This window comes from Ammospiza nelsoni, chromosome 18, assembly GCF_027579445.1.
Source record: "Ammospiza nelsoni isolate bAmmNel1 chromosome 18, bAmmNel1.pri, whole genome shotgun sequence".
Classification (NCBI taxonomy): Eukaryota; Metazoa; Chordata; class Aves; order Passeriformes; family Passerellidae; genus Ammospiza; species Ammospiza nelsoni.
The window spans coordinates 2,617,374-2,629,472 of record NC_080650.1 but is presented as its reverse complement, the minus strand read 5'-3'; the positions used below and the strand labels follow the sequence as shown (position 1 = coordinate 2,629,472).

General features: G+C 44.6%; 1 protein-coding gene across 2 annotated transcripts in view; it reads left to right on the top strand.

Moving 5' to 3' along the window:
- ATP2A2 (ATPase sarcoplasmic/endoplasmic reticulum Ca2+ transporting 2) overlaps window positions 1–7,357 on the top strand; it is a 43,271-nt gene extending 35,914 nt beyond the window's left edge. Inside the window, exons 19-21 of one of the 2 annotated variants that reach the window (XR_009419672.1) lie at window positions 746–863; window positions 964–2,499; window positions 6,234–7,357. Coding sequence is in view for 1 of the 2 variants with exons in the window: in XM_059484982.1 (XP_059340965.1) it covers window positions 746–863; window positions 964–1,084; window positions 6,234–6,247 (253 nt within the window). In the remaining variant the exon portion in view is untranslated. The remainder of the gene's footprint in view (window positions 1–745; window positions 864–963; window positions 2,500–6,233) is intronic. The other variant, XM_059484982.1, reaches the window with a different exon arrangement.
- Window positions 7,358–12,099: the final 4,742 nt, after the last annotated feature.

Below are 12,099 nucleotides of genomic sequence, written 5' to 3'. Positions count from 1 at the left end.
AAATATTTTCCATTATTTTTAATCTAAGCTTAATCAATCAGATTATCCCTACTATGTTGGTATAAAGTGATATCAAGGAGAACTAAAATAAGAATGCTGAAGATATGGAAAATAGTTTTTCCTGCCCTAAGGGAGTGGGTTTAGCCAATTAATATTAGATTATAAATGGAAACCACTAAATAGCACAATGTCAAGGGTATTTTTCTTCAAATAGCTTAGAGGTCAGTTAATTTAAAAACAAATAAACTTGAAATACAAGTGCACTGGGGAAGTCCTACATAAAGGCACTGCTCTACATCTGCTGCTCTGGATCTCAGCCTCTTCTCCAGCACAGCCTAAGTGCAGATGGAATCAAGAGCCAGCATTAAGAAGGTGAAAGGTTTTGACCCTCTGTCAGTCTTTCAGTGAACTCCAGCAGAAGAGGGTGCACTTGGAGCCCTGGTAGACTCAGCTCTCTGAGGCTGCCATGTCCACACTTCCCTTTCCCTCCCAGGGAGAGGATTTTGGAGTCATAGTGAGAAGAATTGAGTAGATCAGGACAGAACACTCGAGACTTTTTAGACCAGACCTGAGGCTGCTGGTGGCTGCTGTGCTGAGCTGACTTCCAGGCCAGTTGAAGCTGCAGCATCCAAGCTGTCCTGGGCTGTTTCCTGCCTGGGGTCCCTGTGCTGTGCCAGGCTGCTTTGTGGTTCTCAGAGCTTCCTGTTGCTGTCAGAGTCACACATGAGCCATGTTTCTGTTGCAGCCTGTCAGAAAACCAGTCCCTGATGAGGATGCCCCCGTGGGAGAACATCTGGCTGGTGGGGGCCATTTGCTTGTCCATGTCCCTCCACTTCCTCATCCTTTATGTGGAACCACTGCCAGTAAGTGCTGCTGCCTTCCCCCCTCCCTGAACTTGCAGCCAGAGCAAAGCCTTGCCTGGGGCTGCAGGGGGAGCTTGGTAACCCCTGGCTTTTCTTGCAGATCATCTTCCAGATCACCCCTCTGAACGTGACGCAGTGGCTGATGGTATTGAAAATCTCCCTCCCTGTCATTCTGCTGGATGAAACTCTTAAATATGTGGCCCGTAACTACCTGGAACCTGGTAAAGATGATAGTGTGCGGCCTGCCACCAAACCCTGTGCTCTGTCAGCATGCACCGAAGGAGTTTCCTGGCCGTTTGTGTTCATTACTCTGCCCCTGGTTATCTGGCTTTACAGCACAGACACTAACTTTAGTGATATGTTCTGGTCTTGACTGACATGGTGACGAGTTTTACATTCAAAGGAGAAAAAAAAAAGTTTAACTTAATTTTTTTATTGTTTAGAGCAACTGTCTATTTCTGCTGAATTTTCACATGAACATATTTGCCGGTGATGGAGGTTTCATAATCTAGATTTTGGTTTTTTGCTTTTTCTGACTTCAGTGGGGGCAATATATTCCTCTTTTATACACAGTTAAAGTGTCCATTGACATGTACAGAGAACTAACACTATTTTATGCAAATATTTTTTTGTAGATGAAAAGCATGTACAGTGTTCTGTTCAATAGTCTATTCATCATGTAAAAAAAAGTAAATTTTTTTTGAGCCAGCGGACACTATCAAACTAAATTGGCAGCAGATTTTAGGGAATGAATGTGTGTTGTCTAAAACTAAAAAAGCATGTAACTGTTTGTCTTCTGCATGATCATCCAAACTTAATTTGTCATGAAGTCAGGTTTTGTTCACAAGCAGAACTTTCTGCACTGGGTAGAGTCCTGCTCCCTGGGTCAGGATTTCTTCTCGGTCCCCTCTTCCCTCACTCTCGGTTCTTGACTGTCCTTGTTTACACCACTTTCTGTATGAGGTATGCCTGATCTTGCTCGTGCAGAAAATACCATTCCAGGTGCAGCCTGCTGGGGTTCTTCCATACTCTCCACACACATAGGGTTGGGTTTTTTTAAGGATTATTTATTTGTCTATTGTATTTTATTATAACAGACCTTACTTTGCCAGTGTTGCCCATTATGCAGGGATAGGGAGGGCTACTTCTGTCTAAAGCCTTTTTAACACACACACAATCTGTTTCAGTTCAAAAGAGGGTTTAAGTTGGGGTTTAATACCTTTTTTACACGTCAGAGCCTTTCTTTTTATTTCTTTTTTTTTCCCCCCTTTAAGATCAAAATTTGCAATGAGACCTGAAAAAACAACTTGCACTGCATAGCTAGAAATTGGATTTCCTACACTTAGGGCACTAATGCTCAGTTGTATACATGGAGTTACTCTGCTGGCCTATTGTTAGCCTGACTTGAAGTAACAAGCTCGTGTGTGTTTTTTGTAAAATCTGTAAATAGCACATGACCAAATTGAACATATTGTATAGAACTATTTTTATTTTAATGTGGCACTAACCACCTTCATTATTACGGTAAATGTTAAAGCATGTTTTCAAATTCAGTCCTGTATCAACAATGTGTAAGTCATTAACAGTCCTAACTGTGGTGTTTTTCTCCAATGCCTTCCAACTTTCATCGACTAAAGTGAGTATTTTTCTTCCATTTCACCCTGCCAGTGGTGACTTGCTGTAAAATAGCATATGCTGTATACATGTTGAAGAATAAATAGTAATTTCCTTCATTCCCATGCTGTGTTTTGTCAAACTCTGCTGTGCTACATTATTATCACCACTTTAGACTCTTGTTTTGTGGTCTGAAGCTCAAATTACTGATTCCAAAGGCAAAACACTTGCTTTTGGTTTAGTGTATTTTAGGGTCTTGTTTTATAGCACCTGGGAGCCTTAGTGCCCCAAGGTCTTACAGCTTTTGGTCTTAAGTTTGAGATAAAATCAGACAAATCTGTAACTTAAGACCCTGACAGCTGTTACCATGGATGTTTAGTGTCCAAAACTCTCTGGTACTCATGGTCAGGTGCTGGTTTACTCCAAAGCTTTTCCCTGCTCTGAATCAGGGGCTGCCCCTCAGAGCTGAGCACCCCTCCCTGCTCCCTGCAGTGCTCGAAGGGCAGGTGCTGCTCCTGGCAAAACCAGCTCATTATTTGTTATTTGCCATCTGAGAAGGCAAAAGAACAGTCTCAGCTGAACAGGGCAGTCTGTGAAAGCTGCCCTGGGGTCGCTGTGTCTGTAGAGCAGCAGGTGCTGTTATCTTGTGCTGGCTCAGTCTGCTTTAGTAACCAAATTCAAACAGCTCTGTGATCCCTCTTGGAGGGGAAGGATGGTTCCAGGCCATGTTCTCTTGCTGCCAGCTGGAATCCAGCAGGCACACATAATTCTCTAGGTTTAAGCTCTGAGTGGAGAGGTGCTCCCTCTGAACACAGAGGCTCAATCAGAAATTCCTCTGCATTGGGATCTTTGTTTATAGAGACTTTGACTTGAGTGGATGCTGAAGTGGCTCAGAGGAGCTGCCCTGATGATGGAGCAGGTGTGTTGCCAAACTGTGAGCATTCAAATCCCCTCAAATGCCCTTTTTTGGTGTGGAAGAGCCAAACTGAGGGTTTGCATTCCATGAAACCACTGGCCTTCACTGGCCTTTAGCTGTATCAATAACAAATGAGCAGCGTGAGACTCATCCCTGTTCTTTGAAACAAAACTATAAAAACAAAACAGTTCCTGTGATGTAGGATTCCTGGAGATCAAAGTGTGCACCAGTGTGTTATTTGCTGGGAACAAATCAGTAGCTTAGCTCTGTGTGCTCCCCCTGCTATTGACAGACATTTCCAGGGCAGGAGTGCCACTGAATCCCTGAACACAGGTTCTGCTGAACCTCAGAGCACCATGGGGTGGCCTTTTTAAAGCCACATGTGTGGCTGCCACCATGAATAATTCTGCTTCTTGTACAATCCTGTTCCTCTCTTTCATGCCAAATAATCCTGCTATACACCCCCTTTTGCCTCTGTTAAGAAGCTGAAGGGGAAGATGACTGTCAGTAAGTAGAATTCAGAATATTCAGAATTCAGCACCTTCTCTGTTGGATCTGTCAGTGCTGAAGATGAATCTTGCTGCTTGTCATGGGTTTCCATAGAGATCTGAGAGCTCATTTGTGTCTCAGAGGCACTTGGGGTAGGGCCTTGTGTTCCTTGGACTTTGCCTTGAAATCTGGACAAGTGATGGGCAAATGGAGATGTTGGGATCCGTCCCTGCAGGCTCCTGAGCTTACAGAGCAGTCAGGTTTTACAGGTGCTCCTACAGAGCCCAGGCAATCGTCATCTGCCCTGGTTTTCTTCTCTTTCTGCCAGTCTTGTCCAAGTTTCCCTGCAGAAATGGAGCCATGGGGTTGTCAGGTTGGAGGGCAGCTGTGCTGTGCTCAGGATTCTGTTCTCCAAATGCTGTAACTCCCACCCTTGGCTGGTTGGGATTGGCTAAATGTTCAGAGCTTCCCCCTGGGCAGCGAAGCGTCCTGCCCTGGAATCACATCCCTGTGATGCTGGAGCTGGAGAGCTGCGTCTGCCCTTCAGCCCTGGCAGCTGAGCAGGCTGGGGGAGGCTGCAGCGGGAGCTGAGGGAGCTGAGGGCTGTTCTGTCCTAGGAAGTGCAGAACTGCAGAGCAAAGTTTGTAATTTCTGCAGGAAATGTCTGAACTAAAGTGTTTATCCTTAGCTGTATAGATCCTGTCATCCTTCAGCCTCGGTCTTTTCAGCTGGAGGAGCCAGGAAGGGAGGACTTTTCAGGACAGACTCATTTGTTTGGTCCCAAATGCTTCCTCTCCAAAGTCCCCAGAGCTGGGGTTGAGGAAGGTAACTCCTGTTGAACCATGAGAGCCCACAAACAGCAGCCCTTGTTCAAGCAGGACTAACTCAGAATTCCCCAGGCTTGATCTCCCACTCCATTCTTACAAAATAATTTCATCTTTTTTGTTTCTCTTTGCTCCCATCTCACCGAGCTTCTTCATCTCTGCTGTTTTCTGGATTCCTTGGTGCCCTCACACATCACAGCTTATTCTCTACTGTGAGAGGGGTGTGTAAGACCAGGATCAATCCTGTGATTGATGCTGCCTTATGCTGGGAACACCAGGAAGGATATTGGCTTGTGCTGGGAACCCACTGGGGTTTGGAATGAGAGCAGCTCCTCCTGAATCCTGTGTTCTGGAGCAAGGAGGATGCTCAGGCAGCTGCAGTCATGCATTGAATTTATAGCCAGGAGCTTTTGTCTTTGCAGTGCCTTGGGCTCTCTCTGCTTTCAGGTGTGAGCAGTCCAAAGTGCTGAGCTGCACAACGAGCTGCTCCTTCTTGCTGGCACCCGAGCAATAAAAATAGTTCATACTTGGTTTCCCAAAATGTTACTGCAAATAAATGAGTACAAAAGAGGCTGCAGAAAAACATTTCTCCAGGTCTGTCCAAGTGCCCCGAGGGGTGTGTTGGTAGAGAGGCTGCTGGGGAGGTTCCTGGTACGAAAGTGAGTTTTTAATCTGCTGATAGAATGCAGTACAGCAGTGCCAGCCCCACACAGCCCAAGGGGGCTGCATGTGCTGAGGTGAAGGGAGGTAAAACCAACAGAGTCGTCTGTCGCTTGCACCTGTCTTGTTTACTTTTTTGCACTTCTAACCATTAACTGTTTCCCTAATCTCTGCTAATTACATCCTTAATTGCATTAATATGCATTTTCAAATCTTAGCAGGAGAGCCCAAATTTTAGTGTTGAAGCAGTGTTTGGAGGAGCTTCCCTGGAGCTGTAGGGACTCAGAGCAGTCTCCAGACACAAGGCTGACCTGATGCTGTGGTAGGGGTGAAGTACAGCAGGAGTTTTAGGACTTTGTACTCTGCCCTTTGCCTACACATTAATCTGTGTAGTTTAATGACTTCTTCGAGGCTTTCCTACTGCTTCCCAGAACAAGCTGCCTGGCTTGGAAAAGGGACATTGTTAGGTCACTGTGGGGCCAAACCTGCCCTAATGCCTCGACTGAAAAACACAAGTGCTTAGTGTGGAACTTGAAAGTAAAAATTCCAAAGAAGTGAGAATTGTCTGTTGCCACTGGTCAGGCAGAGAAAGGCAAAAGCTAATTAAATGTGTCTTAATTGTTTTTCACTGCAGTCTTGAGTAGGAAGTGCTGGCTCTGTTGATAATCAAGGGAGCTGAGCCTTAATCCAGAGGATTCTGAGCTTCAAGAACAAAGTAACCTGAGAGTGTCCCTTCAATGACAGAGCAGCCAGTTACCAAACTTAACATTCTTTCTTCTGTCACTGTTGATCTTAGTCTTGCTTGTATAATGATACTTAGCATTCATCCTTTCATTAACTGATGCCTTTTCTTTCTTTCCTTTTCAGCAATACTGGAGTAATCGCTTCCTAAACAATTTTGCAGAAATGTAAGGTTGTTTTGTTGCGTGCATGTGTTTTTAGCAACACATCTACCAAAACTTCTGCATGTATCGTGTAAAGATTCTTTGCTTTCCCTTAAAAACAAAACTCATTGTGTTCTCTGTGGAAGAAATGTGTGGTACCATTAGGACTTCATGATACAGATGTACAAACGTGCAATATAGCTTACCAAGCTGGAACTCTCTCCAGAGAAGTTGGGTTTCTGTGCTGCATGGAGAAGAGTTTGGTTATCCTTGAGCAAGAATTGCGGAGCTGTCAGCCAATTTCCATATTCCTGTATGTAAAATGTCAGTTTATACAATGTACAATATCAGATAATGCATGCCTTGGGGTGTAGACGGATCTCTCTGTATTGTATCATCCAAACATCCTACTCCAACAGCTTCTGTACAATGCTCTCCTATTTATAAATCCATGGAAACGATTACAGATGAATGTTAAACCGTAAGCCTCCACTTCATAACATTGGATTTTTTTATCATCTGTGCAAATTGACCTCTTTTCCACTGTAATGTAACTTATTTAAATCTAAGGCAGTAAGACAGATGTTGGTGCAATACAAAATATTGTGATGCATTTATCTAAAAAGCAACAACAACGTAGCCAGTTCCCACAGCTGCATGTGTGACCTTTAGAAGTTGTAAATAAGATCAATTGTCTATTGACATGCTGACAGTAAAGGAGCATCACACCTAGTTTCATTTGTATCGGGTAAATAAATTTATTCTACAATACGTGCTCGGCGTGTTATTTGATGCACTTTGTTTCCTGCAGGTCCGTGTGGGCTCTGCAGCGCGCTCTCATTTTAATGCCAGGATGCCACTTTTAGCACCAACACCATTGCAATCTTTCCTCCTAGAACTGCAATCTTTCCTCCTAGAACTATGCAGATGCAGCTGCTCCTCGGCAGTATTGACCTCCTCGCTGGTGTGATTTCCTCTGTCCAGGGGCTTGTGTGTGTGTTTAAGGGACACTGTCAAGTACTTTGATCACTCAGTTTTTTTAAAATGCTCCATTGTTTGTAAAATCCCTCTGAGAAACGTAAAATAAACAATTCTTTCCCAACTACATCTTTATTTTTTTTTGTCCTTTTCTATTTTCTAAATTGCCCCAGCCTAAAGTAGCTCCTGGTCTCTTTCCTTTCTGTAGGCAAAAGGAAGATGAGCCAAATGTGTTTGGAGCATCCAGCTGGGAGAGCTCGGCAGTTTGGGCTCACTCCCTTGCCCAGAGCAGGGATGCTCACAAGCTGCTGCTGGGCAAGGCTAAAGCACTGCCAGGGTAAGAGCTGGAATTTCCAAGTGTCCTGTAATGCTCTGCTCCAAAGCCCAAACACCAGATTTTGTTTGGAATAAGAGTCAACTTAGGAATGTGTTTTACATTAAATGTAATGCCTCTCAGCCTCCAGCCCCTGATAGCGGCACCCTGCTGGCAAACAGAGTTATCCAAACGAGGTGACAGCTCTGAGACCCTTCAAACGCAGCAGTGTGAGATTTAAAAATACAGGGGTCGAATTCCATGGTCCAGCAGCTCTATAGGATGGTGGAGGGTGCTGCTGGCAGCTGCTTCCTACTATGGTAGTGCTGTGCGGGCAGGCTGAGCTCTGCTGCTCGGCCCGGGGCTCTCAGAGCCTCCCTTATCTCCCCCAGCCGGATCTAGAGCGGGGCCGCTGTCAGCACCGCCCCTCCCGCTGCAGGGCGGCCTCTCGGGGACACCGGAGCTCGGGCAGGTGGGGGAAGAGCCCCCGGAGCATCTCTGCCCTTTCACAGCCTCAGCCTCTCTGGGAAAGGGACGTTTCTCAGAGCCTGCTCCAGCCCAGCTGCTCTCCTGCCCCTTTTCTGCGTGTGGAACTTGTCCCCAGCACCGGGGCCAAAGGAAAGCTCAGCCCCGATGGGAAGTCAGCCCTGATGGGAAGTTATTCACAAGGAAAGCTCAGGCCTGATGGAAGTCGTTATTCAGCACCGAGCTGCATTCCTGGGCTGCTGAGCAGCTCCTGAGCCAACTCACACCTTAAACATTGCTTTAACTGATGATCTGCAAGTTTAAGCAGAATGAGTCCCCAGCTGGAGTTCAGCCATGTGAGGAGAACGTGATGCTCAGTGGGTTGCCAAGGTGCTCAGTGCAAGAATATGTGGTAAGAGATGCTGAAATAAACAGCTTCATCTTCCCCCTCCTCCTCCTCCCTGCAAACCCCCGGCTCTAAAGCAGCACATGCATGAGCCCACTGACAGCACAGAGCACAGAAACCACTCCCCACAGCTCAAGTGATGAGGCATTATGGACGTATTACACGAAACTCGAAATACTGAGGGCAGGCAATTCCCTATTTTTACCTCGAGGTGAATCTGAGTGTGATTAGAGCCCACATCCGCCCCCAGCAGAGTGGGTGAGAAATGAGAGAAGCTCTGAGCACCTGAAGAGGTTTTCTAAAAGATTTCATCCCAACAGTTTACCCACATGGAGGTGCAGAGAACACTTTGGGCATCAATTTATCAGGCCCCAGGATTTACCTCATACCCCAAACCACCACCCCATTTGCCACATTGCTGCTTTGATAGGTGAGGAAAAGGAATCTGATCTCCAAACTCATAAAGTCCTTGGTCCCTCTGGAAGCTCTTGGAAAGGGAGAGGCTTGTACAGAGTAAACATCCACTGGGGACCCACTCCCACAGCCCAGACTTTGCACAGCAAAGGCCAGCCTCAAGCCAGTAAATTAAAACAGAGATTATTCTTTCTATTTTGTTGTTCCATCAAGTGATAGGGATTGGCCAAAGGGCTTTCCTTAATACATAAATTGTTACACTGAAATTCCAAGGTGAACATTTTATTTTTTCCCTCTTTGCACTAAAATAACCATTTTATTATCAATTTCCTCCCCGAACACTTAGTCTTATATACATCCTTGCCTCCTCTTGGCCAGCTTCCACAGGACATTTTAACCAACTAAGACTATTTAGTTTGAAATCACAGGTTTATACTGAGTTTAAGCCCTCCTAAGGTCACTAAATTTAAGACAGATTTGGGTTTTTAAAATATATTTGGTTGTGGTATGTTTGTGTAACTTGAAATAAGAATGGCAGACACAGCTTTTCAGATTTCCTTACCACTGAGATCTAAGTGAGGGAGTAAGGTTTGCTGAATCAGAAATCCTGCCTGCTTCTGCCCTGCCTGGATCAGTTTCCACATCACTGAGCTCCTGAAAAGCAAGAAGGGAAGAATCACCACACAAAGAGGCTTAATGAGGAAGACAGTTACTGAAAGGGGGGGGAAGTCCTAGTTAATCTCTCTGTAAGCAGCAGCAGCAGCAGCAAAAGCAGCACCTCAGTTCAACAGAGAACACTGATCCTGGCCAGCAATCCTCAGTCCCTCCTTTATTTCTGCTTCACAATTCCTGAATTCCCATGATCTAGAAATCTTCAAAACTAGAAACACTGCCAGTATTGCAGGTGTTATCAGCACATGATAGGTGTAAATGCATTATTTAGGCAATTTCTAAGCACACCATGAATGTGTGCTGCCCTCAGACTCTGGTCAATTCAGCCTTTTAGCCCTTAGCCAAGTCTATGTACAGTCTGAAGAAATTCTGTCCCTTTCCCATCACTTCCTGTCAAAGTAGGAAAGAGTTAAGTTGGAAATGAAATATGTGGTTTAAACTCCAGGATTTCAGGCAAACAGGAGCACTCTGCCCTTACCCAGCACCTCAGACACACCAACACTTCACAGTACAACTGGATGGCAACACATTTCCTGCCTCATGTCCAAACTGTTCCACTTCCATCACTGATCTAACAGAGCCTGAACTTCAGTTCTTGCCTTTGTGATCTTTTCTTCTCGGGTGCAGAGCATGTGACTGAGGCAGGGAATGAGGTCAGCTGCTTATTAAGGGCTAATTGTTATATTCCCTGAACTAAATGCCTGTAACTGCACTGGAGAGTACCAGAACTCTGCAGAACCACAGATCACATTCTAAAATTAAAGCAGTAATGAAGGCTCATTAATAGCCAAGCAGAATCCCTCCAGAATTCTGAAGTGAGGGCCAAATATATCTTTCTTTACAATCTCAGCATGTGTAGCACCTCAGAGCTCCACAGCCACACTGCAACTCTTAGCAAAGATCACACTCAGCTCATAAACCCATCAGGTACTCACCAGGCTGCACCTGCAGGCTCTCCCAACTCCCCATTTCCAGTAAGGACCCAAGTTCTCAGAAAACTAAAGCTGTGAGGATACAAATCCCTTTGGACAGCCATCTCTGGGTGTTCTGAGCTGTGCCTGGACTTGTTTGCTCAAGCTGCACCCAAGGACTCATCTTGAAGTCGTTTTAGTTTCCTGCCTGTTCTAAAAGCAGAGATGATCAGATTATCTACAAACACACTACAGAATGGTTTCAATAGAGCTGTGGCTCTCCAGTTTCCTCTTCTAAATACTTCAGAGAAATGTGCAAAGCCAGTGGTTTCCACCTGAAATGAATGACCTATTCAAAGGAAACATTAGAATGAAATGGCTGAAGAATACAGCACATACCTCATATACTCCTCATCAGTTAAATGTATCCTGCCTTTAGTTTAGTAACACAAACAACTCCATTTTCATTCCCAGCAGAGGTCTGGAATACAACTGGAAAGCGAATGCAGCTACCCAGCTTTCAGCTGGTGAATGCTGAGTGTGAGGAGAAAGCAAAACTTTTTTATATAAAAATAGAAGCTTTGAATATCTTGCATGTTTTTTCTGTTATGAGACATGTGATGAGCTGAAATCCATTCACTGCATCCCACAGCAAAGAGATGCACAGGACAAGGGCTCTCCTCTGCCACAAGTCATTAATGAAATATTTGCTGTCCCTGAGATGCTGCACACTTGGTGAATGTGCTCACTGCAGAGCAGGAGCAGCTCAGGCCAGCCCAAGTGCCAGGACAGTTTTGCTTTGCTGCTCTTCCCCCAGCACCTTCAGGGAACCAGAACTCACTTGGGTGTTTTGGAAACCCTCAAGCCCACAGAATTCCAGAGAGAACAGACAAGCAGCTGTTTTCTTTGCTTAAATGGATGAACTATTGGTCTCCTCCTCTGTAGGCCATGACACACCAGAACATTTCCAAAACAGACAATAATCTGCCTCTTTTGTTGTGCATTTTTGATACAACATCACAGAGGGATCTTTTACCCTTATCTGCCTTTCAGGGAGAAGCTTCTTTTCCATGTCATGTGTTTGTAACAAAGCCATTTTTCCTCCAACTGATACTCAAAATTATTTTTTTAGCTGTCTAAAAAGTCTGTGTGCTCCAGCATACCTGTGGTAACAAAATAAATACAAAAGGAATCAAACTCTCGATACAAAGATTATAAAACCACATTTTGGTAAAGACTAAGGAAATCAGAGCTGTAAGAAAAATAAGTAATTCCTCTTCCCACACATCAAGCCCACAGAACTGAAACAGTTTCTAGATTACCCAAAGCAGTTCACCCTTGAAATGCTCAGGTTGGAAATTTGTACATGAAGCAAATTTGTTTTAAAAGGTGAGAGAAAAAGACATGAATTCAAAAATTACCTGACAAAGCCAGGAAGTATATAAACATGGAAAAAGCAGGACAATATGTGTATTTGCATAATTTAACATTTCTCCAGCAGTGCAAGGGAAGAGGGATTAATTCTTTTTATAGCATTTTAAATGTCAGTGCTGTACACAGAATGTAAAGTGCTTTGAGTCACTGCTGCAAAACCTTCCAGGAACATACTGAAATAAAACTAAACTGCATTTTAAAATAAATGCTCATGTACAGACTTAAAGTGATTGCAGGGTTTAGTAAGGGTTGAGGA